We start from the raw sequence: 24,409 nt of genomic DNA, 5'->3' as shown, positions 1-24,409 counted from the left end.
TTACTGGTATTATTTTATAGCCAATGTTAAAGACATCAATTAACCCCATATGTCGCGTCCCCACGACTAAAACACTCAGGGTCACTCCAGGTGAACTGGGCTGCACGAAATAACCACACAAGAGACAGAGATACTTTTTTCTTTGGGTCCTATGACCTTAGGGGTCTGCAGAGAGAGAGAGAGTGAGCTGAACCCTTTTATTGAGGAGAAGTCATTCAGATGAGGCAAGGGGTCAGGTTTCAGCGGGTGGGTCTAGCTTCCTAATGTCTTCTAAAACGTGACTGTCTCACACATTTCTTCCACTTTATTTTTTCCTTTTCTTTTGGAGACCAGGTCTCCAACTCAGGCTCAAGTGATCTTCCTACCTTGGTCTCTCCTGTTGCTGGGACTTCATGCTCACCACGACACCTGGCTCCCTATTTTTTAACCATAAAAACAAAAATTTTGTATTAGGAAATTTGAAAATAATAGTTCTAAGTAAGAAAAAAATTAAATCTAATAAGTGACCAAAGACAGTCACCAGCACCATCTTGGCTGCAGCCGGTGGTTCCTGGTGTGCGTCTCCCTCGTGGCAAATGATTCTGAGGTGCGCTGAGTGCTAGGCCTGGCCATGGTGTCAGGGACTCAGCCAAGGGACAGTGTAACCCACTGGGGAGGGGCCAGGCACTGCACAGCTGGTCCAGGGCCCCTGCGGGAGGCCCAGGTGCCTCTGCTGCTGACAGGGTCTTGGCCAGTTTCTCTGACCTCCAGCCAGTCCCTGGCCCCTGGGCCTCGCATCTTCATCTGGCAGGTGGGGATTATCAGGTGGTTCTAGAGGGATGGGCGCTGTGGGGACTGAAGACATCTGGGCCACAGCAGCTGTCACTATTGGCCCTGGCAGGCGGCTCCCAACCCACCAGCCACCTGGGACGCGAGCCCCCAGGACAGGAGTTCCCTGCCACGCAGCCCCACTCTGTTGTACTGAGGGGAGGACGAGGCCAGGAGGAGCGGCTTCCTATCAAGGCGGGCTGAGCAGGGTGGATATCAGCCTGGGACAGTCTCTGACACCTGTGGCACAGCGGGGAGCTGGCCTGGAAGGATCCAGGGAGAACAGTGTGATCTGGATGAGGACCCTGAGGCCCTCCCAGGTCTGAGTGAGTTAGAACATGGCCTGGGGTCAACTGGGCAGTCAGGTGTGACCCTGAACACATCACTCCCCCACCCCCTCTGTTGGCTCATCTGTGAAATGGGCCCAGGCAGGTCCTTCTGGGAATTAGCTGGAAGAGCTCAGCAAAACCCCTGTGAGTGCTGCTGTCCTCCCAACTCCTACCCTCCTCAGCCTCAGCCCCTCCTGGGTCAAAGTAACCCCACTGCATGAGGCCTCTGCCTTGGGACCTGGGAGCCAGGGCTCCCTGTGTGACCCAGGCAGCCTCTGCAGGCGGGGAACCTGGGGCTGGGGGAGGGCAGAGAAGCCTTCCCAGAAGGTAGGAGGAACAGAAGGGAGGAGGTGGGGCCGCCTGGCCACCTGGGAGCACAGGTCCTCCAGGAAGGAGGATACGGCTGTGGCCAGAAGATCTCTCTATGATGACTGCACCTGGAAGAATGTGATGCTGACCCTCACTTGCTCTGTCCCCAGCTCACCATGTCCAAACGACTGGTGGCCATCATCTAGAAATGATTTAAAATATACAGGATGAGCCAGGCATGGTGACACATTCCTGTAATCCCAGTGGCTCAGGATGCCTCAGCATCAGGATTGTGAGTTCAAAGCCAATCTCAGCAGCTTAGCAAGTGCTAAGCAACTCAGCCCTAATACCCTGTCTTTAAATCAAATATAAAGTAGGGTTGGGATGCACCTCAGTGGTAAAGCTCCCCTGGGTTCAATCCCTGGTGAATATAAATAAATAAAGATAGGTAGGTAGACAAATAACATGGGATGATGTGTGGAGGTTGTATGCAAAAGCTATTCTTGCCAGTTGCAGTGCCACAGCCTATAATCCCAGCAGCTCAGAGGGCTAAAGTAGGAGGATTGAAAGTTCCAGTCCAGCCTGAGCAACTTAGCGACGCCCTGTCTCAAAAAAATTAAAGCAGCTAGGGATGTGGCTCAGTGGTAAAGCACCCCTGGGTTCAATTACCAGTACCTCCCCCCAAAAATCTATTACTTCTGCAATTTTATATCTAGACCAAGGGCTGGAACCAGTCCCCCAGGGAGGGTGAGGGACTTGGTGCAAAGAGAGTCAGGTAAGAAAGTAAGACGCAGGCAGTACTGTCCCAGACCTGTGTACAGAAGTTAATATTTTTTTTTGTCTTGTTTCAAATAGGAAAGAATTGTGTTCACTGTTAGTATTGATACAAGGACACAAGGCAGGATGTGTAAGGAAGATTTAGTCATCCTCGCTTCCTCCCTCCACACTGGACAGGGCAGATACCTCTATACTTCATATACATGTAGTGTTGGCTTTTATATTTACAAAGAGCAGGACTACTTTTTCTTTCAGACTACCCTAATGCCCAGAATTTTGCGTTTCACAAAAATTTTAGCCGGTGTGGTGGCACATTCCTGTAATTCCAGCAGCTTGGGAGGCTGAGGCAAGAGGATCGCGAGTTCAAAGCCAGCCTCAGTTGCTCAGGCACTAAGCAACTCAATGAGTCCCTGTCTCTAAATAAATACAAAATAGGGCTGGGGATATGGCTTAATGGTCGAGTGCCCCTGAGTTCAATCCCTGGTACCAAAAAGAAGAAAAACTTTGCACACCCTTCTTCAATACTCCATGTTGAGACAGCCAGGACCAAGGCCTGACCTCACCCGGCTGTCCTCTACCCTGAGCTTCCAGACCTAGAACTTCAGGCTGCCCCCCTTGTCCTCTTGTAAGATGAGCTGGGAAGCCACATGGCCCTCTGCAGAAAAGGTAAAGTCCAGCTCTGTAAGAATACAGACAGGATAAAACGATTCAGTTTCTCTTCTGATACACACAGTGCAGAACACTCCTGTGACGCTAGATCCACGGGGGACCCCAACCCTGCACCCCAAGCAGTACTGCAGATGATTCTTCTGGAAACTTCAATAAGGAAAATGGCTACTGTTTATCACCTCGATCTTTTTTTTTTTTTTTTTTTTGTAGTTGGACATAATCCCTTTATTTTACTCATTTATTTTTATGTAGTGTTGAGAATCGAACCCAGGGCTTCACACGCACTAGGCGAGCGCTCTACCACTGAGCCATCAACTCAATCTTTAGTTCCTCTTCCCTCCCTGTAGATGCAAGGGTGGACCAAAAGTTCCAACTCTAAATCATGATTTGATCCCCTGGAAAACAGACCCCTCTAGCCCATCTATGGGTCCCAAGTACCAGTCATCCCATTAGCATAGAAAAGGCAGTCTTATCCCTCTGGGGAGCCCAAGGATTTGGGGAGCTATATGCCAGGAAACGTGCTGGAAGACCTAATATGGTCACAACCTCAAAAGCCCAGAGGGAAGAACCTGGCAAGCTGAGCAAGGCCAGGGGCTTTCTCCTGACTCAAAGAAGGTGGCAGGTTCACGAGGTAGGGCAGAGAGTAGGGAATTCATTCCAGTCACGGCTCAGAGTTTACTGGTCTCTTCTGTCCCAGGCCCTGTGTCTCATGGCCTGGTGGGGAAGGCAGACCAGGAAGCAGGTGCCGTGGAGGAGGTGGGACATGGGAGCAGGTAGGAGGGCATGAAACCTGGGTTGGGAGAGCGGGACAAGGGGAAGGCTGCCTAGAGGAGGTGACCCCTAAGCCATGCTGCTGAAGGCATTAGACCCTAAACCCAAGCCTTTTCTGTGAAGGGCCACATAGTAACTATGTGCCAACTTTGGATTCCAACAGTGGTTCTTAAACTTGGGTGTCTCAGCCTCACTAGAGGGAACTTTTCCGTCTGGTGTGATGGCATCCAGAGCCCATAAAGGGACTTATACTGTACATGTTCTGCCACTTGTCGATTTCACTCAGCGGTAGATCATGGACACCTTTCCATGTCAGTACGGCCTCACTCTCTAATGGCTGCAGAGATACTCCTGCATTGGCTAGAGGCGCTGGAACTGACTTCACCCGTTCCACTCTTGGATGCTTCAGATAGCACCCTGTGGTAACCAAAGCCATGGTGATATCCCTGTATGGAAGTCTGTTCATACATGTGCCTTTCTCTAAGAAAAATTCCTAGAAGTGAAACTAGTGAATCAAAGGCTATAAACATTAACAGTGTGTGGGAGGCCAACCTTACGGGTGACTGAGTTACACTCCCCAGCTGGGTGCTGAGGCCCTCAGTCACAGAAATGGGTGTGTCTTGCTACAGCCCCATGGGTGCAGCTATGCTCACCTGTTCCTTTGTAATATAACCCCTTGTCCTGTTTAGGATAGAATCTTCCATGGAAGTGCCTGGTGTGTGTCCCCTTCTCTTACTGTGCCCTTGGGTGTGGCCTACCCAGGTGTCAGTCAACCTGCTGACAGTGGACATCATGAAGATAGACTCAGCCCCCTGAAACCTGACCCCTGGCCTCATTTGAATAGCTTCTCCTCAATAAAAGGGCTCAGCGCATGCTCTCTCACTCTCTCTTCCTGCGGACCCTTAAGGTCAGAGGAGCCGTCACAGTGACCCCAAAGAAAAAGGTATTTGTGTCTCTTGTGTGGTTATTTCGTGCAGCCCAGTTAGCCCAGTTTAACTAGAGTGACCCCTGAGCCTTTTAGTCGGGAGAACAGAAACCCAGCAACAGTGTGGTATATGGACATAATGAACTTGCTGTCGGGTGAGGGAACCATTATAACCAGCTAATCAGCAAGTCTCAGCGCTACCTGGAAAATTCATTTCTTGGGCCAAGGACAGGATACTTTTCTCTCCCTCTTGCAAACTACTGACATTACAAATCTTACAAAGTGCTAATTTTGTATTCTTGCAATATTACAGCAATATTTTAATGTTGATTTTCTTCTTCTTTCTTTCCTCCAGGGCTGGGGACTGAATCCAGTCTCGCACATGCTTGGGAAGTGCTCCACCGCTGTTATATCCCCAGCCCCAATTCTTTTCGTGTGCATCTGTATTTTTTCCTTCCTTTCCTCATTTTTCATTTTGGTGTGTGTCTTCATGTTGCTGCCTTGTAAGAGTTGTTTTTGTTTGTTTTCAAGAAAAGGGATTGAATCCAGAAGTCTGCTACTGGTGAGCTACATTCCCAAATTCCCCTTTTTTTTTGAGACAGTATGTCCCCAAGTTTCTGAGTCTGACCTGGAATCAAATTTTCAAAACTCATTCCTTAGTCTCCTAAATTGCTGAAATTATAGGCACACTCTGCAATACCTGGCTTTAACAGCTTGTTGGTGTTTTCCTAAAAAAAAAGAAAAAGAAAAAAAAAGAAAAGAAAAAATGATTGCTAATCCCTCATATAGGCATATCTATTAATTTAGAAATTATCCATGTTCTACTTTAATCATTTTTTAAAAAATTGTTTCTCTTTCCACATTTCTTTTTTTTTAATTTCAATTTTTTGTTGTTGTTGTTGTAGATGGACAGCATCTATTATTTTTTTTAATGTGGTGCTGAGGATCAAACCCAGTGCCTCACACATGCTAGGCAAGTGCTCTGCCACTGAGCTACAGCCCCAGACCCTCTTTCTACATTTCTATTACATTATAGTTGGAAAGAGTTCTTTTGGTTTGGGGGTACTGGGGATTGAACTCAGGGGCATTTGGCCACTGAGCCATATTACCAGCCCTATTCTGTATTTAGAGACAGGGTCTCACTGATTTGCTTATTGTCTCGCTTTTGCTGAGGCTGGTTTGGAACGTGCGATCCTCCTGCCTCAGCTTCCCAAGCTGCTGAGATTACAGGAATGTGCCACAGTGCCCAGCTATAGTTATTAAATATCTATACCTCTTTTTCATAGGTTGCAATGATTTTTTCTTGTCTAACTTTGCTCATGGTGTCACCTGTTATATAGGACACTGTCCTTTTGAGTACTTGCACATGGATAACTGGTTTCTTGGGTTCTAGACCAGGTTTCAGTCCCTCAAACTGAGTGTTTTACACAACTCCTCAGCACACAAACATATTATCTGATCTTCTTCTGCTACATGGAGCTTCAAAAGACACAACATAAAGCTCTACTCCTCTGCCTCATCTGTTTGTGACTGCAGCCAGCTCATTTCCCTTCTCTGGGAAGTGTCCCTGCTGTCCTGCAGGGTTACCCACCCCTGACAAAGATCCTGGCGAGATTCTTTGGGAAGCTGCTGGGACAGGAGTTGGACCCACTTGAGAACGTGCTGGTGACCGTGGGTGCCTACGGGGCCCTGTTCACAGCCTTCCAGGCCCTGGTGGACGAAGGAGACGAGGTGAATGATATGACTCGGGCTGGGTGGGGTGAGGGGTCAGAGCAGTGCTGACCACAGTGAACCTTTTTTTGACTGTTATGAGCCTATGACATTGATGGCTGGGGGTCGCCCTGTGTTTGTGTCCCTGAAGCCGGTAAGGATGCCATGTGGGGTGTGGGCCCAGGAACCCACGGACTGGGTGGGACTGGGCCCAGGGAGATGGGTCAGAAAGGACAGTGAAGGAGACCAGGTCCTGTGGGCTGGGAGGTGTAGTGGCCTCCAGAACCCCAGGGAGGAGGTGGAGGGGGCAGATGCCCAAGGAGGGGACTTAAATGTCAGGGGGTAACTATGGCCACCCTTCCCACCTCCTCTTGCAGAGCCCCACCCAGGATGGGGAGCTGGATTCCAGCAGCAACTGGCGGCTGGACCCCACAGAACTGGCCAGCAAGTTCACGTCCCGGACCAAAGCCCTGGTCCTCAACACACCCAACAACCCCCTGGGAAAGGTACCTGGGACAGCTCTGTTCAGGGACCCTCCACCTGCATTCAAGTCCCGGCTCTTCCTGATGAGCTTCCTCGGGGCCTCAGTTTCTTCATCTGTGGAGTGGGAGGGTTGCCCGCCGTGACCTGAGGATGGAGGTGCCAGAGTCCCAGGGAAAGAAAGGGGCAAGAATCTCAGGGAGGTGAAGGGTGGGTTGGTGGGGACAGTGACTTGCCTCTCAGCATTTCCTCAACTGTAAATAGGAACCTGAGGGACCATCTCACAGGGTCGGTGCAGCAGAGGTTTGATGGGATGGTGCAGGAAAGCCCCCAGCAGCCAGCATGGCCACAAGCCCTCTGTCTGAGCAGGACTTTGCATTTGGGCACGGTACCGGCTGCAGACCTGTGCCACCCCTGGGTCCCTGCAGGTGTTCTCCAAGGCAGAGCTGGAGCTGGTGGCTACTGGGTTTATTTTCTTGTGACTAAAAGGCTCAGGGGTCACTCCAGTTGAACTGGGCTGACTGGGCTGCATGAAATAACCACACAAGAGACACAAATACCTTTTTCTTTGGGGTCACTGTGATGGCTCCTCTGACCTTAAGGGTCTGCAGAAAGAGAGAGAGAGAGCAGCACGCTGAGCCCTTTTATTGAGGAGAAGCTATTCAAATGAGGCAAGGGGTCAGGTTTCAGGGGGCTGAGTCTGTCTTCATGATGTCCACTGTCAGCAGGTTGACTGACACCATGTGTGCTTTTTCTTTGTTGAAGCATCTTTTTCTTTTAGAAATTTTTTTTTTGGTTATACTTTGGAACAATTTCTGAAAACCTTAGAATCTATAAACAAATTATTATACTTTGATAAGAAATATCAATGAAAATATAGTTAAAATCATTAGATATTTTGTAGACATAATTATAATTATTTATCATCTTATGAGTTTGAACAGTAACTTTGAAAATTAGAAACTACTTGAAGATTGTATTTTTACTTAAAAGTAAATTTATAGTAAACACATTTATCTCAAATATCTGCAACTGAAAAGGCAGAGTATCTCATAAATGTAAATATAAAACATAAATTATGGGTTTTCTGTTAAAGAAAAACAATTAGGCAAATATATATTAACTAATCAATTAGGCATGTGCTAATTATTCTATAGATTAACAAATATAGGTTATCTAAATATCTAAAAAAAATATATTAAAAATAAGTACATAAATTATAATTGTATTAACTTTATATGTAACCACGTGGTCTTAAAATATTTGGACCCATTTTAATTTATTTTTAACTAGGAGTGCACTCTTCTATGTGAGGCCACTTGATGTAACTGAAATAAAATCCTTGTGCATACATATTTACTTCTTATAGTCAGAAATGAGAATAAGGATTTTTTGGTCATCACAGGAACATGGCCGGCTTTGTTCCTGTGTCGAGCAAATGCATCCACATAACCTCCAAAATTAAAAGTAAAATATAAAGAAGCATGTTTGATATCTCTCATCAATAGAACATTATTTAGTAACACAACTATATAGAAAAGTCAGGTTATTTAGAACTAACTTAAATTTAGGACTGTAACATAGAAACCTGTGGAATTAAATTTTGTCTGAAAAAGATATCTTTCGTTAGCATTTACAGGTAGGCATTTTTAAAAATACAGGCTTTGAGCAGCTCAGGTAGAAATCTGAAACACAGTAGTACAGTTAGTGGCTGGAAGGCGGGACTAGAAGTCCTGTCTGAGTGACTGTGGAAGAGCCAATCGAAAGCCCGCAAAAGTGTGGGAGGTGGGACCAGGAAGCCTCTCTTCCGGCCAGGCACCCCATGGTTACCATGGTGATGCAAACAACATGGAGTCCGCTGCCCATTTTCGGGGCAAAAGATCCCCAAGTTTTCCTAGCCGATTGCATTTTGTTTGATTTTGTCTGCATTTTCTCCTGCCTGGCCAAGATCTTACTGCAGTAGCAGCTTGTTCTGTCTCAGTCACCTGTAAGGTTGGCCTCCCACAGGTGGCCAGGCTGTGCCAGGAGCATGACGTGCTCTGCATCGTGGATGAGGTGTACCAGTGGCTGGTCTATGACGGGCTCCTGGAGACTCTGAGCAGCTCATTCACTTGAGTCACAAGCATTTGTCACACCTACTTGTTCCAGGCACTGTGTTGTGAGAACAGAGGCAAAGAGGGCATCAGACCCCACCCAAGCAAGGTCTAACACTGTGAAGTTTAATTTTAGGGGTTAAAGGTACTATTCAGTGTGAGACACAGTCACAGGGAGACAGGAAGCAACCCAGAAAGGGCACAGAGGTGACCCAAGCCAGCCAGTAAAGCACCTAGAGCCACCAAGACTCAGAGGCCATCCAGGCCCCTCTGTGCAGTCCCACACTCCTCAGCAAGCATGGGGACAAGGCTGACGGTGGGAAGGAGAGTCACTTGCCCATGGCAGAGGTGGAACCAGAACGCAGGGGAAGAAGTGCCAGGAGAAGCTTGGCTCACCAGACCCACCCTGTGCTGACAGCCCAGTCCCCTTCAGGAAGAGATTACCACACAACCCCCAACCCATGACTCCTTCCCAAAAAGGCAATAAGTGCCTCAACCCAGGACCAGCTGGGTCTTGGTTCACTCCTGCGGGGAACCAAGGGCAAGGGCCGGCCAACACCGTAGCAGACTCACCAAGAACCCACAACCCCAAGCAATGCTCCCTCTCCCAGGACCAACAGCGCTGCGTCTCTGCCCACCTAGACCCTGGCCAGGCCCCGGCCTCACTAGACGTGGCTCTTCCGACCCGCTGGATGCACCGGGCAGGACAGGGGCCGGGGTCTCAGACCCCGAGCCGGTCATCCCGGGAACCCCAGCCCACACCGGTACCAAAAACCCAGCCAGGAGTCCTGCCCCCAGGTCAGGGCACTGTCCCCGCATGACCAGGAGCAGCGAGCGTCCGAGGGGGGAGGACGCGCCACGAACCCAGCCCAGGACAGCTGCGGGAAGGGGAGCGTGTGCGCAGAGGGCATCCGGGGACGGGGATGACACGGGGACCTGGGGAGCCGGCGGAAACTCTGGGTAAGAGCGCGCAGCGGGCTCGGGGTGCTGGCAGGGGGCTAGCGCGCCGTGGCACGAGTGAGTGGGCGTCCAAGGTGACAGTTCGCGTCCCTGGCCCCATCAGGCAGCTCTCGCCCCGGCCGTCCAGCCTCGCTGTCGGCTGCCGCGCCCCCGGCAGCCGGCACTTCATTCCCCACTTCACCGCTCACCTCCCCGCCCCAGAACTGACGTCACCACGGTCCTCACCCGCCCCTGGGCTCCGCCGTCCCTCACGCCCCTCCTCGGGTCACCCCACCCCCAGCCATCTTTCTTCGGGGCGGAAGTAGCCTAACCGGCGCTGGGTCCCCTTAAAGGAGCAGGGACAGCAGGGACGTTGGTGTTAAGCTTGGGGTCAAGAAGCAAAGCGACCTGAGCAGAGGTGAGTCGTTTATTCGAGCGTGGCCGCTCCGAGGTCGGTTGTCGAGCCCAGGAAGACTTGTTAAGTGTTTGAGCTTCTTGTTTCCGAGCGCTGGATGTGTGTGAGATGCTTCTGTGTGTGATCCGTCCCTGGTTAACTTCGTGTGCTGCCCGCACCTCTGCTTTGGGGCCACCTCTTTCATCACGATCCCCTCCGTGATCGGAGCAGCGGAGAACTTGGGCCCCTAGTGTCAGCAAGCAAAGCTGGGCGGGAACCGAGTCCTGGGATGCCAAGTCCCCCCTCCTTGGATCCTTCTGGGTCCTCACAGTTCCCGGGCCGAAGTAGGGTTAGCAAGCAGTTAACAACTATCCGCACGTTGGGAAGCTGCGCAGCCATCCCGATGAGAAGTGTTTGATGTGCAGTGACATGGGGCTACTTCCAAAATACCTTGGATGACAAATGAAAGCGTTGGGAGCCTGGGTGCCATTAACATGGTTGAAACACCGTGTGCATCTTTCCACAATGTCAGAATTCATTGAATAACAATGAATTCACAGGCTACACCACTTTCATCAGTGGCAGTTTATGGGATACTTGTAGGTGACCTGGTAGTTATAAGCTGAGTAATCATGGGTTCTTTTATTCCAATCTTAATTTCTTTTTTTTTTTAATTTTTAATAATTATTTTTCAGTTTTTGGCGGACACAACATCTTTGTTTGTATGTGGTGCTGAGGATCGAACCCGGGCCGCACGCATGCCAGGCAAGCGCGCTACGGCTTGGCCACATCCCCAGCCCTCCAGTCTTAATTTCTAGTATCTGAACACTCAAGTTTATTCTGGACCAAAGTCCAAAAGGAGGCAGTTTCACAGTGTCAGCTTGAGATGCCAGCTTAGAGTGGGATATGAATGGTCATTAAGCGCAAGAGAAACTGCACACTGCTGATGGTGGTTTTTTTTTTTTTAATATTTATTTTTTAGTTTTCAGCAGACACAACATCTTTGTTTGTATGTGGTGCTGAGGATCCAACCCGGGCCACACACATGCCAGGCGAGCGCGCTACGGCTTGGCCACATCCCCAGCCCTCCAGTCTTAATTTCTAGTATCTGAACACTCAAGTTTATTCTGGACCAAAGTCCAAAAGGAGGCAGTTTCACAGTGTCAGCTTGAGATGCCAGCTTAGAGTGGGATATGAATGGTCATTAAGCGCAAGAGAAACTGCACACTGCTGATGGTGGTTTTTTTTTTTTTAATATTTATTTTTTAGTTTTCAGCAGACACAACATCTTTGTTTGTATGTGGTGCTGAGGATCCAACCCGGGCCACACACATGCCAGGCGAGCGCGCTACCGCTTGAGCCACATCCCCAGCCCTGCTGATGGAGTTTTTGATGATTGTTTCTGTAACAGTTTTTCTGGGCAAGGCTCGTAACAAGTGACCAGATGACAGGGTCAGGGTGCTGCCATGTCCAGTCCCGGGGAGCTCCTTCTTTTACTGGTCTGAAATGAGGGGTTTGCATCTGGTAAGGTTGATGCGCTCCTATGTTTGATGTTCCTGTTATGATTTGGGATATCCACATGTCCAGGTACTCTTTGATTCAGATGGATATGTTGGCATGTATAAGTTATTTATCAATTTGTGCCTATGGTGGTGCCAGACAGATGGTACTTGTTTGCTTGTAGAAACAAGTTGTGGAGTCATTCCACCTGAGCCCTTAAATTCAGAATGGAGTAGCTCCTGGCAAACTACTGCTTTACAAAGTGTAGTAACAAAGGTTTAAGCACAGCCTTGAAAACTACTGTTCACCACATTGTGGAGTGACTCGGTGTGGAGCACAGCCTGCTGTCCACAGAAGGAACAGGAAGAACATCATTGCGCAGGACTGTGATTTGTGTTCTAGGTGATCTGTGGATGTGATTGTGTCTGCGAGGTGTGTGCATCAGTTGTCTGATGAGATGTACAAATTATCTAGTTTCTCACCCAGGAGCCCTGGTTGCATCCCACCTTGTGTGCATGTGGTTGTGAGATGTCCAAGTTGTTAACTGGTTGCCTCACACAGAACAGGGTCCTGGGTACCTCTGCAAGGGGGAAGCACTTACTACCTTTTGCACAAATTGATTATCCAAAATGAAGTGCTGAGGTCCCCTGTGGAGCCAAGGCCTTGTTTCAGCTCTCCTGCTGGGAGGTCTTGTTTTCCCCTTTTAATACAGGAGGAAAGGGCCCCAGGGAGGGAAGGGAATCTAGCAGCCTCAGCCAGGAAGCAGAGAGGCTGGGTTGGAGCACAGGAAGGTTTCACAGTAGTGCCAGTCTGTGATCCCTCTGGTCCTGCTCCCTACTGGGAAGCCACTTGGCTGTCATCATGTGGGGCTGGCTCAGGACGGGCATCCAGTAGCTTCTTATTGCCAGAACAAGCGAAGCAGATGGAGAACAGGCCTGTAATCCCAGCAACTGGGACAGCTGAAGCAGGGGATTGCAAGTTCAAGGCCAGCCTGAGCAACTTAGCAAGACAGGGATCTTAAAATAAAAATGGAAAAAAAAAAAAAAAAAAAACAATGAAAAGGGCTGGGGCCATAGCTTAATGGTAGAGCACCCCGGGGTTCAACCCCCAGTACTGGGGAAAATGAAAAAAAAAAAGAAGAAAGAAAAAGAAGGTTGCCTAAAGGGAACTCCCAGAGCAGGTCACTGTCCTCTTCCCCAAGAGAGGCTGTGGGCCCCTCAGTGTGTCTCTCAGTACCCTGGGGTCATCAGCACTGAAGTGTTGGAACCTACTGTGAACCTGTCAAGCTGCCAGAGGCTGAAGGTCAGGTGAGAGCAGGGTGCATGCTCAGCTTCTATCCTGTGAGTCTACAAGGGCAACCTGGCAGCTCATGGTGCGAAGAGGTCCTTGGGTTCACAGAGGAGGGGGCTGCACCTAGCTACCCTAGCTAAAGTCAGAGAAGGCTCCCAATGGAGGTGACTTAATTTGCAACAGAAAGTGTTTGGAATGTCTGGAAGGGGTACCGAGGAGGCTGGAGACACAGGAGCTCACAGGGCTCATCCCCTGCCCTGCCTCAGGGTTACCAAGGGGCTGCCAGAAACTGGCAGGAGGCAGGTCAGAGGATGCCATCTGGCTCATCTTTTTCCGAAGCACAGTGATTTCCCACCCTCAACAACCCCCGCTCAATCTCCCAAACCTCCCAAGGGCTGGCTCCTGACTTTCTAATCCAGGTGGGGCGACAGAGGAGCACAGGACAGCTAAAGGCACTAAGGAAGTTCTTCACCCTGCTTCCCCCACCCCCATCTCTGGCAGTCCCCAGAGCAGCCGTCCTTGCTGACGCAAATCAAGGTGTCAGTCTCAGGATTGGAGGCTCCTCTGTCCTGACTGTCTCCAGCTGCCCGGGTTCTCAGATGGCACGTGTGCCAGGACACCTAGATGGCCAGGAGCAGGCTTGACCCCTGCTTCTGCAGCCACCAGGCTAAATTACTGCAGCTGTAGCAGGACAGGAGGTCCCTGCCATACCTGTCCTAATAGACCTGGGGCCACATTCCACTCCTGGAGGGCACTGCCAGCTCCCTGAAAAATCTCCAAGGGCACATCCTCTGCCTCATTCCTGCAGAGCTGGGAGCTTTGAACTTCCAACTGGGGACCTCCTGTGCTTTTCTGGGACTCTGGGTAAGTCCTTTCCCTGCTCTGAGCCTCAGTTTCTCCCCCTAGAAAACGGATGGGCCCTTCTCAAAGGTTCCCGCCAGGCTCCGTCTCCTGTGGGGTTTTTCATGTATGAACCTGCCCTTGGGAGTGAGATATTGACTTTGGATCAAAGGGAATAAAGGGTGGGAGGCCTGCTGTTCTTCTCACTGGAGTCCCCGCCAGTCCCCTGTGGGCTAGGAACCTGCAGTCTGAGCCTCAGAATCTATTTCTCTGTCCTCCATTTCCCAAGTCAAGGGAACCGGGCCTGTCACTGTACTGCTCAGATCCCCCCAGGCTGTCCTTTCCTAAGGGGTGAACAATTGACTCAACAGGTTTTTACCAAACATTTGTCTTTGGGAACTCTTATTGATCCAAAAAAAGAAAACAAGAAAAAATCTGGATTCACTATCTCATAAGAGACTTTCTTGTGTCATTAAACAAATGTTTTTAGAAAGGTTATAGGTTTAGTTTTTTGTTGTTTTGTTTTGTTTTGGTACTGGGGATTGAACCCAGAGGCATTTTACCACTGAGTTACACCCCACTATTTTAAGACAAAGTCCCACTAAGTTGCTCAGGGCCTCCCTAAGTTGCTGAGGCTGGCTTCAAACTTGCAATCCTCCTGCCTCAGCCTCCTGAGTCACTGGGATTGCAGGTGTGCACCACCGAACCCAGCTCAGCTTTTTATTTTATTTTATTTTTCTTTCCCTCATTTAGTGCTAGGGATTGCGTGTGCGAGGTAGGCTCTCTACCACAGAACTATAATCCCACGCCTGGTTACTGCATTATCATCCCAGGGCTGGGCCATTTTTTCCCACACGAAAGCTTCAGTCCTGGAATAGACCTGTCCTGCCCCCCTTCTATAGAGGCACTGCGTTGTCTCAGCGACTGGGAGTCACCTGGCATCCTTCAGTGCCCCAGATAGCTGCCTGTGAAGAGCCGCCTCACCCAAACACCAAGTTGCCCTGTAGAGGAGCCCAGAACCAAGGTCTTACTTGTCCTCCTCAATGTAGGTGGTGGGAGCCAGCCTGGGAAACCATGGTCACCTGTCTGTCCTGCAAAGTGGAAGCTGGACAAGGGATGGCCCCTGACCCTGAGGGGCTGGTGGTCTCCTGTAAGAAGGGGAGCTGATAGTGGGGGCTGCGCTCACCTCCTTAGAGAGGGGTCTGGGGTGAGAGTTTGGACTTTAGAAAGAAATGAAGAGCAGCATGGGCCCAGCTCGGTGCTCTGGGCCGAGTGAGGTTTTTCTTGTTCTGCTCCAGAACAAAACAGGGACAATAAAACCTTCCCTATAGGTTGGGGCGCTATCGCTGCACCCAGTCCCGCTGCTCACCTTGTTATGGGACAATTAAGTAGAGAAAAGGCGTTTTAGCAGGGAAGGTAAACTCGACTCAGAAAGCAGGCTCAGCTGGGCATAGTGGCTCTCGCCTGTGATCCCAGTGACTCCAGAGGCTGAGGCAGGAGGAGTGTGAGTTCAAAGCCAGCCTCAGCCACTCAGCAAGGCCCTAAGCAACTCAGGGAGACCCTGTCTCTAGATTAAAACATAAAAAAGGTCTGGGATGTGGCTCAGTGGTGAAGCGCCCCTGGGTTCAATCCCTGGTACCAAGGGAGGAAAAAAGCCGGCTCAGCCAGAGGATGAAGGACCCTTGCCCAAAGTCTGTCTTTCCAGAAACCTCTTTAGGGGTGGTTAGTACAGGCATTGATGGGTGTCCCAGGCTGGTGGGTGTCTTTCACTGCAGGTGACCTAGATGATGAGCATCTGATCCCGACTGGTCACAAGATCTTGTCACACACAGTTGCTGGCATATTACACAATGGACGGGCCAGAGGGGATGGTGGCCCCAGGCCCTTTTGCTGATCTCTAGACATTCAGTAATGAAAGAAGACGTCCTCTGTGCTTGGCCTCAGTGAGGACCAGGGCACATAGCTCAGGGCTCGGGCAGGTACCAGGTGCTCCCTGAATTCAGAGGAGGGCCTGGGTGGACACAGAGGCCTCAGAGAAGAGGTGGAGCTGTGCAGGCCCTGCTGGGGGCAGGGGACTACAGGGCAGCCAGGCAGGGGGCAGGACTTGAGCCCAGGAGGACCAGGTGGGTCCCAAAGCTGAGGATCTGTACATTCAGAAAAGGAGGCTGTGGAGGCCGCGGGTCTGCCTGAGGCCTCATCACGGGCCGGGCTGGGATGGCCTGCACTTTACCCTGTGTCAACACGCTGACCTCACCTGGACATCAGGCCCTGTGGGGGCAGGGTATGCGTGTCACCACCCAGTTCGTGGGCACTGAACATTCCAGATACCCTGGAGTCACCCACATGCCTCTGTCCAGGCTGGTGCCTTAGCTGCCCAGGCTGATGGAGGTGTGTCCCGCGGGGGAGGGCGCTGGCCCCTGGCCGACAGAGGCCTGGGAAGCTGTGTTGGAAGGCGTCCTGAAGGTCACCCGGGACAACTCTGGCCCACTGCCCTGCGTGACTGGGCCTCGAGCCCCTGGCCGCCTCCTTTGCAGAACTTCTCCCACTGATTTACTTTTGACTAATACCCATAACAGTCATGACGTTTGTGGGACACGGACTGTTGGCCAGGAAGCATGATAAGTGCTTTTTGTGTGTCAACTCAGCATGTCTCACTCCAGCCCTGTGGGGCAGGTGCTGTCATTATTCTCACTTCAGAATTGATTCTCAGAAAGGTCTAGTAATTGGCCAGAAGTCACACAGCACATAAATGCCTTCTCTCCAAGGTCTGTGATTCAGAGCCCCCTCACTTGTAATTAGCAGCTTCATTAAGTTACATTTTATATACCATAAAGTCCTCTTGTTTTAAGCATACAATTCCATGATTTTTAGTAAATTTACAGAGTTGTGCCACTATTGCCGCAAAGCAGTTATACCGACAGGTCCCAGATCCCCCGGTCTGTGTGGGCTCTCATTCTTTCTTCCACCCCAGCATCAGACAGCTTGGAATCCCTCTTTTATTATTATTTTTTCCGAGGTACTGGGGATTGGACCCAGGGGTGCCCTTCCACCGAGCCACATCCCCAGCCTTCTTATTTAATTATGAGACAGGGTCTCACTAAGTTTCCCAGGCTGGCCTCGAACTTGTGATCCTCCTGCCTCAGCCTCCCGAATAGCTGGGATTACAGGCAGGCGCCACTGCACCCAGCCTGGTGGTGTCTGATGAGATATCCTTGTGCACAAACCTAAAAACACAATTGAGCAGTCCTCCTCACTTTGTATAAGTCTGATGCAGATGAGCTTTGGGGACCAGGGTTTACTTAAACAACTCAGTCCCTCAAGGTCATATTAACTATGAGTAACCAAGAAACACCAGCTTTGCAGCAAGTTCTCATCCCTGATCAGAAAGGCAATGATGGCTCAGTGCAGGTCGATCAGTCGCCCACCAAGTCCCCTCCTGCAGAGTCAGTTGCTGATGGGTCACCACGAGTGCTGGCCACTTCATGGACAGGCAGCAAAGCATGGCTTGTCTCACCTCCTGCCACCTGGTGACGAAACCCAGTGACAGCCCACAGAAAGGGATTGTCCAAGGAGGGAACAGGCCCATAAAGGCAGAAGGGTGGCCAGGCCAAGAAACGTGGTCAGCGTGAAACCAGCCTGCCTTTTCCAGATAGCCTGAATATGTTCTCGGGCAGAATGCCAAGAGCAGCGCGCTCCTTTTTGCAGCTGCATGATAGTGCGCAATGGGGACAACTGTACGGTGGTACTGAGCCATACTCAGGGACACTGGGATCATCTGATGGTCCAGGTGTGTGTCTATGTGTGTAGGTAGAATATTCCTGTAAGATCCATTTCCAGGAGAGGAGGCACTGCATTGCATTAAAGAGTAATGTGTGTTATTACTTTGCCTTCCAAAACTGATACCAATGAGCACTTGAACCCGATTTTTTTTTTCTTTTTTGTGGTGCTGGGGATTGAACCCAGGGCCTTCTGCACGGGAGGCGACACTCTACCAACTGAGCTATATCCCCAGCTCCTTGAACCCATGTTTTCAAATCATGTATTATGGCTTTCCGGTGCCTTATAACACCAATTGGGTGGGTTTCAAACTCATTCTTCACTTATCTGAGGCAAAACAATAGTTTCATTTTAGTTTACGCTTAATTAATTATGAGTAACCTCAAGCAAGTTTTTGGTGGGTCTGGGCCTGGAACACATACTAGGCAAGTGTTCTACCCCTGAGTTATGTGCCCAGCTGCAAAGTTCTCTTTGTTGTGTGTTAATTTCCCATAAATATATATAGGGAAATTATACACACACACACACACACACACACACACACACACACTAGGAATTAGGGATGCTTACCTCTGACCTAGGTCCTTTTTATTTTTCACTTTGAGACAGGGTCTCACAAAGTTGCTGAGGCCGGCCTTGATCTTGCAGTCCTCCTGCCTTAGCCTTCTGAGATGCTGGGATTACAGATGTACAACACCACACCCACCTCCAATTCTATCTTTTGACTACTTTTGTTTTTCTATTGGAACGTGGGCCTTTTGTTAGATTTGTAGGAATCCTTTCTTTTAGTTGTAGGTGAACACAGTACCTTTATCTTATTTGTTTACATGTGGTGCTGAGGAAGAACGCAGGGCCTCACACACACTAGATGAGCGCTCTAGCGCCGAGCCCCAACCCCAGCCCAGAATCCTTTGTCTGTTAAGGCTCATCTGTACTGACTTGGCCAGGTTGCTTTTGGTTTCCTTCATTAGATCATGCACTCCTTAAAGGATAGGAGAATTCACACTTTTACACATGGTGGTGGCTGCGGGAGTAGCACATGACCAGTCCAGTCTTTGCTGAGGTACTAAGGTGTGTGGCCGGCCCCCGTCAGGTGTGGAGCAGTAGGGTAGAGTCTGTGACAACTCACTCTGGGTATCAGGAGACATTCCTTCTCTCATTCAGTGAGTTTATTGACCAGTTACTCTGTGCCAGGTGGAAGACCCAGCCTGTTAGGAACAGAAAAATACCCAGCCTGGGACTCAGGTGAGCTGGCCCCAGTAGCAACCTGGTGGGTCATTCCCGCTTCCCCAGTTATCAGTATCCTCACCCATAATACGTGCCTGACTAGATTGCATTCCCCCATTTTCCACTGAGCATCCATCAGTCTCTGCATCTTTGGTGCCCTCAGAATGAGGAGCAGCCACCACGTCACTGCTCCAAGTCTCCCATGCTCCACAGTGGCAGTAAGTACAGGCTTTGAAGTCAGAGTCCTTGAGTTCAAATCCTGGCTCTTGTCATCTTTGGCTTTGGGTATGTGACTCAGCTTCTGGATGGAATCTTTTTCCTGGGGTTAAAAGTGATGCACCCAGCCAGGTTCCATGGTGCATGTCTGTAATCCCAGCCACTTGGGAGGCTGAGGCAGGAGGACCTCAAGTTTGAGACCAGCCTTGGCAACTTAGTAAGACCCTATCTCAAAATAAAAAAATAGAAAGGGTTGGGGATGTGGCTTAGTGGCAAAGTGCCCTTGGAAGGATGGAAGGAAGGAAGGAAGGAAGGAAGGAAGGAAGGAAGGAAGGAAGGAAGGAAGGAAGGAAGGAAGGGAGAGAACAGGCTGAAAACAGGCTGGTGGATGGGGAAAGGGACATTATTGTTTAATGGGCACAGAGTTGCAGTTTTACAGGATGAAACAGGCTCAGGAGGAAGATGGCAGTGATGGTTCCCAACAATGTGAGAGTTTAATATTGTCAACCATCCACTTAGAAATGGTGAAAATTTTTATATGACCTGCATCTTATCAGAATTTTTTAAATTTGAAAAAAATAAAAAAATTGAAAGGGCTGGGACCTGTAAGGCGCTCAGAGTAAATAGAAGGCCATCGTCTTTACCCTTAGGTCCTCAGCGTTGGAGGACTGACCAGGGGAGCCCTGGGAAGAGGGGAGGCTTGGGGAGTAGGAGGTGGACGTGGCCTGGGAAAGGCTGTCTCAGAGCAAGGAGGAGGAGGCCCTGGCCACAGCCCTGGTGCCCAGGAGTGAATCCCCAGGCAGGTCCCCAGTCACCGGAGAACTGGGGACTAGGAAGCCAGCAGCCCTGCGTCCCCCACTGAGCCTGTACAAGCGCCCACGCTGCGCCGGGCCTCCTCTGTAGAGTGAGACGACAGTCCCTAAAGGGCACCCAGGTTGCCCTGTGCCCAAACTCAGAGCCGCGGGACCACTAGCCCGGTCAGGACCAGGCGGCTCCGCGCGCCCCCTGCTGGCCGCTTCAGGAACAACAAGTCCCCGAGCCGCCCAGGGCACCTCCCAGACACCTGGGCGAGGGAGGCGGTGCGGTGTGGCCCTTGGCTCAGACCCTCATGAGCCCCTCCCTTTAAGGTTCCTAGAAACTGCCCCCACTACACTCACATGTTCACAGACACAACAGATGCGCACAGAGAGATGCTCAAGTGCAGACACTCATATTTGCACACGAAATCCCAACCACACACAGATTTACCTGTGCTCAGTGCCAGATTACCACTCTGCTGGGCCTTAGTCACTGTTGCCTTCTGAGGTCCCTTTCTCTGTAAAAAGAATGCAAGAGTTATGTTTGACACCCATGTTTCTAGAAAGAACAAGCATCCAGACTGAATTCATTATCCCACATTAATTATTATCTTTTCTTACATTTTAAAAGAAATTAAAATTAAGACATTTTTATGGTCCTCTCAAAGTATCATGGGCTTTCAGATCTATGCCTTTTTTGCCTTTTTTTTTTCAGTACTGGGGACTGAACCCAAGGATTTGTCCATGCTAGGCAAGCTCTACCACCGAGCTACACCCCAAGTCCCCTGCTCTAAATAGCCCTTTTGTAACTGATGGAGAAGTTGACCAGCCAAGGTGCAGTGTGAGTTCACATACCTTGAGCCTCCTGTACCCTGTTAAGTGAATTTAACAAGTATTCATATAAAGTACCCACTGAGCTTGGGGATCTAGCATGCACAAGGCCCTGGCTTCCATCCCCAGAACTTCAATAAAAAAAGAAGCACCCACTCTATAAGTAGCGTCCATCATCTACTGGGCATCTCTGTGAGTCCACGAGTAGGAAAAGTGCTTTCCTTGAACCATTTGTATTTATTTTATAGATAAGGAAACTGACTTTAAAAGGCAAACTGACGGTTGGTCCCCCTAGAACACACAGTGGTCACAGTACCTACCTCCACTGCCTCTGGAGTCAGACCTGGCCTTAGGCCTCTCGTCCTTTAGCTGAGTGTTCTGAGGCTGAAGCACCCAACACCACTCTCCCCTGATGTGACATAGGGAATGTCCCTCCTGGAACGATAACAATCTGTGTTGCTCCAGAGCACAGGTGGTCATCCCCAGGCATCCTGCAGAGTTCTCACGGGAACCGAGTCAACAAGATGAGCTCCACAGTGACCTCAGTTCCTGAGTCCACCGGCTCCTTTCCGTCCCCAGCCCCTGCACCTGCTATTCTTTTGGCCTAGTACATCTTTTCTCTTCCTTTGGGACTCAGCCCTCTAGTGACCTGGCATTAATGTCCTGGGGCTGTCCTAACAAAGTAGCAGCTTTCTAAAGTGTGTAGCTTTAAACAACTAAAATTTATTCCCCAGTGGTACTGGACGTTATGAGCCCAAAGTCAAGGGATCAATGGGGCGTGCTTTCTGTGCGGTTCCGTCGGAGGATCTCTCCCATACCCCTCCCTGAGCTTCTGGCTTCCTCAGCCATCCCTGGCGTCCCTGGCTAGTAGGTGCATCACTCACTTCGGCCATCTTCCCGTGCCATTTTCCTGTGTGCCTGTGTCTCTCCTGCCCATCTTATAAGGACACCAGGTGGATTAGGATCCACCCTAAACCAATTTGGCCTTGTCTTGAATTGATTCATCCACAAAGATCCCATTTCCCAGTAAGATCCTGTTGCATCACACGACTGAACCCGTCAGGGTCATCCAAGACGCAGACACAGGAAGTACCTTTTCTTTGGGTCAGCGACGGCTCCTCAGCCGCAGCTCCCCCAGGGGGCAAGGCAGGCAAGAAAGAGCGAGGGGCGCCCTGAGCCCTCTTACGGGGGAGAGCCATTCAGTGAGGCCAGGGGTCAGGCTTCAGCGGGTTGAGGCTAGCTTCAGGATGTCCCCTGTCAGCAGGGTGACGGACATCTAGGGAGGCCACGCCCATCTCACTGGCAGAGCCAGCGAGAAGGCACCTCCGTCACCCGCCCAAACAGAGAGCCAGCGTGGGTCCAGCCCACCCTGTGCGCGCAGCGCCCTGGTTCACACACAGTCGGGCTGGCTCGCCACACCCCACACTCGTGGCTCAGGGCTGAGGGTGCTCGGTTCCGTGTGGCAGCTCCCGACAAGGTCCCATTCTTAGGTACTGAGGATTAGCACTTCAGTGTTGCCTCTGGGGCAGAGGGCTGGAGCCGCACACATGCCCGCCCTGGTCAGGAAGTACTTGCTGGATGAGTGGAGAAACACTGAGGGGTGTTTCCAGCTCCCCGTGTGGCAAGGTCTTGCTGGACCAGGTCTCTGCTGTAATCTCAGCACGATGCCAGGGCTTGGCCAGAGGAGATGCTTGGGAGAAGTTGATGACAGAGAACGGAGACCCACCTGTGGACGGGTGGCTCCTCTTAAGGACTTGAAAATGCTCTGAAAGGCAGAAATGGCTGCCCATGGAAGGGACTGGCATGTTGCTCAAGTCATGCCTGTTTTTTTATGTGTTGTGTTGGGAATGGAACCAAGGTCTCATGCATGCCAAGATGCTAGGCCAGCCCTCTACCCCGAGCTACAGCCCAGCCCTGAACTTATTTCTTTATGGTCTCCTTATGGAACCTTCTAGTGTGGGTGTGGGCAAGCCTGAGCACTTTCATACCAAAATATCCATTTTTGGCTGGGTACAGTGGTGCTCGCCTGGGATCCCAGCCACTTAGGAGGCTGAGGCAGGTGGATTACAAGTTTGAGGCCAGCCTGGGCAACTTAACCATCCTAACAAGTAAAAATCTGAACCGACTGAAGAACCAGCATACCCCTCTTAGATCCATCAGAGAACTGAGGTCACAGGACAAATTGCTGCCCCAGAATTGGAGAGAAAGACGGGCAAATAGATGCACAGAAACCCAACTTCCTGGAGTAGAAACTCCCAGAACCTGGACTTGGGAGCAGGCCCTGAGCTGAAATGGATGGATTTCTAGGGGCTCAGTGTGCACAAGTCTAAGACTTAAAAGTTTAAAGGGAAGCAGCATCGTGAGCCCTGCCTCCCAGAGCCCTGCCGTTCCCCACCGTGAGCACTGGAGGGGAATTTCCTACTTCTGGCAGGGGGAGAAGTGACAATTTTGACATATGCCCGAGTATTCTCTACCCCCGAGCTACACCCCCAGCCCTTCTAATTTTCTTGACAAGACCTGCCCTCCTGAGAAGCTAGACCAGGCGCTGCAAACAACCATGACTGATATGCTAAGGGCTCCAGGGGAAAAAAGGAAAAGAAAGACAATGTGCAGGAACAGACAAGTAGAGGAATGGGAAGATCCAACAGAAATGCCCAGGTTCAAAAAACAAAATGAATAGTGACTTCACCTCAGTATGAATAATTTACTTACCTCAGTAGCCTGGGTCCAGCTGAGGAAAGACCCTCTCAGCTTGAGGCTATGACAGCAGAAATAATGAAAACGGAAAAGCAAAGAGAAGAATCACTGGGGATAAAAAAGAAAACAGAATAGAATATTCAAGAACTGGGAGACAAGTAGGAAAGGTGTAACATATAAGGGGAATGCCAGAGGAGAAGGAAAAGAGAAAGGAGCAGAAGCAATACTTGCAGCAATAATGACTGAGAAGTTTTCCAAGTTAACATCAGACGCCAAGATCCAGGAACCTCTCAGAACACCAGGCAGGAAAAATGCAAACAATACAAACAACAATAAGTGTTGGTGAGGATGTGGGGAAAAGGCACACTCATACACTGTTGGTGGGACGGCAAGTTGGTGCAGCCAATCTGAAAGCAGTGTGGAGATTCCTTGGAAATCTGGGAATGGAACCACTATTTGACCCAGCTATCCCACTCCTCCGTCTATACCCAAAGGACTCAAAAACAGCATACTATAGGGACACAGCCACATCAATGTTTATAGCAGCACAATTTACAATAGCTAAACTGTGGAACCAACCTAGATGCCCTTCAGTGGATGAATGGATAAAGAAACTGTGGTATACATACACAACGGAATATTACTCAGCAATAAAAGAGAATAAAATTATGGCATTTGGAGGAAAATGGATGGAGTGGGAGAATATGATGCTAACTGAAGTTAGCCAATCCCCCCCCCAAAAAAAAAACAAATTCCAAATGTTTTCTCTGATATAAGAGGGTTGGTTGATTCATAGTGGGATAGGGAGGGGGAAGCATAGGAGGATTAGATTAACTTAGATAGGGCAGAGGGGAGGGCAAGGAAAGAAGCGGGCAAGGAGTGTCAAAAAGATGTTGGAGTGAGATGGACCTCATTTCCTTAAGAACTTGTATGAAGTCATGAATGGTGTGAATATACTTTGCATACAGCCAGAGATATGAAAAATTGTGCTGTATATTTGTAATATGAATTCCAATGCATTCTACTGTCAT

At 50.0% G+C, this 24,409-nt stretch overlaps 2 protein-coding genes and 1 long non-coding RNA gene across 9 annotated transcripts in view; 2 read left to right on the top strand and 1 right to left on the bottom strand.

The window, feature by feature from the left end:
- Positions 1-224: 224 nt before the first annotated feature.
- Positions 225-9,789, bottom strand: LOC144254628 (uncharacterized). Of its 2 annotated transcripts, none has more exons than XR_013343535.1 (5): positions 9,444-9,789; positions 8,763-8,928; positions 7,338-7,382; positions 6,808-6,924; positions 225-416 (listed from the first exon to the last, which is right to left on the bottom strand). It is a non-coding gene; the product is annotated as an uncharacterized LOC144254628 (long non-coding RNA). The 2 variants fall into 2 exon arrangements; XR_013343534.1 differs by lacking the exon at positions 225-416 and adding an exon at positions 5,145-5,315.
- On the top strand, positions 4,970-7,316 carry LOC113181060 (kynurenine--oxoglutarate transaminase 1-like). Of its 2 annotated transcripts, XM_077798015.1 has the most exons (4): positions 4,970-5,149; positions 6,124-6,318; positions 6,675-6,803; positions 7,206-7,316. In XM_077798015.1, exons 1-4 carry the CDS (start codon positions 4,970-4,972, stop codon positions 7,257-7,259), a joined length of 558 nt encoding a protein of 185 aa, XP_077654141.1. In that variant the 3' UTR covers positions 7,260-7,316. The 2 variants fall into 2 exon arrangements, 1 of the variants encoding a protein (XP_077654141.1); XR_013343533.1 differs by lacking the exons at positions 4,970-5,149; positions 6,124-6,318 and adding an exon at positions 6,384-6,451 and having other exon boundaries at positions 7,206-7,237.
- Positions 9,790-10,140: 351 nt separating the features above from the next.
- Positions 10,141-24,409, top strand: part of Kyat1 (kynurenine aminotransferase 1) — a 31,786-nt gene continuing 17,517 nt past the window's right edge. For 3 of the 5 annotated variants that reach the window (XM_026386433.2, XM_026386432.2, XM_026386430.2), the window contains exon 1: positions 10,141-10,227. The gene's annotated coding sequence lies outside the window, so the exon portion shown is untranslated. Of the gene's footprint in view, positions 10,228-13,787; positions 13,858-24,409 lie in introns of those variants that run through there. The other 2 variants (XM_026386431.2, XM_026386434.2) reach the window with 2 other exon arrangements.

This window comes from Urocitellus parryii, chromosome 4 (assembly GCF_045843805.1).
Source record: "Urocitellus parryii isolate mUroPar1 chromosome 4, mUroPar1.hap1, whole genome shotgun sequence".
In the NCBI taxonomy this organism is placed as follows: Eukaryota; Metazoa; Chordata; class Mammalia; order Rodentia; family Sciuridae; genus Urocitellus; species Urocitellus parryii.
Note: the sequence above shows the minus strand (reverse complement) of the source record. Positions and strands in the feature narration are given on the sequence as shown.

What these genes read in the sequence shown, in the direction of transcription:
- LOC113181060 (XM_077798015.1), top strand. Translation starts at nt 4,970, where the DNA reads ATGCTTGGGAAGTGCTCCACCGCTGTTATATCCCCAGCCCCAATTCTT. An exon ending in TGGTGGACGAAGGAGACGAG is followed by an intron (nt 6,319 to 6,674) that starts GTGAATGATATG and finishes CTCCTCTTGCAG; the next exon opens with AGCCCCACCCAGGATGGGGA. An exon ending in CCAACAACCCCCTGGGAAAG is followed by an intron (nt 6,804 to 7,205) that starts GTACCTGGGACA and finishes GGGTCCCTGCAG; the next exon opens with GTGTTCTCCAAGGCAGAGCT.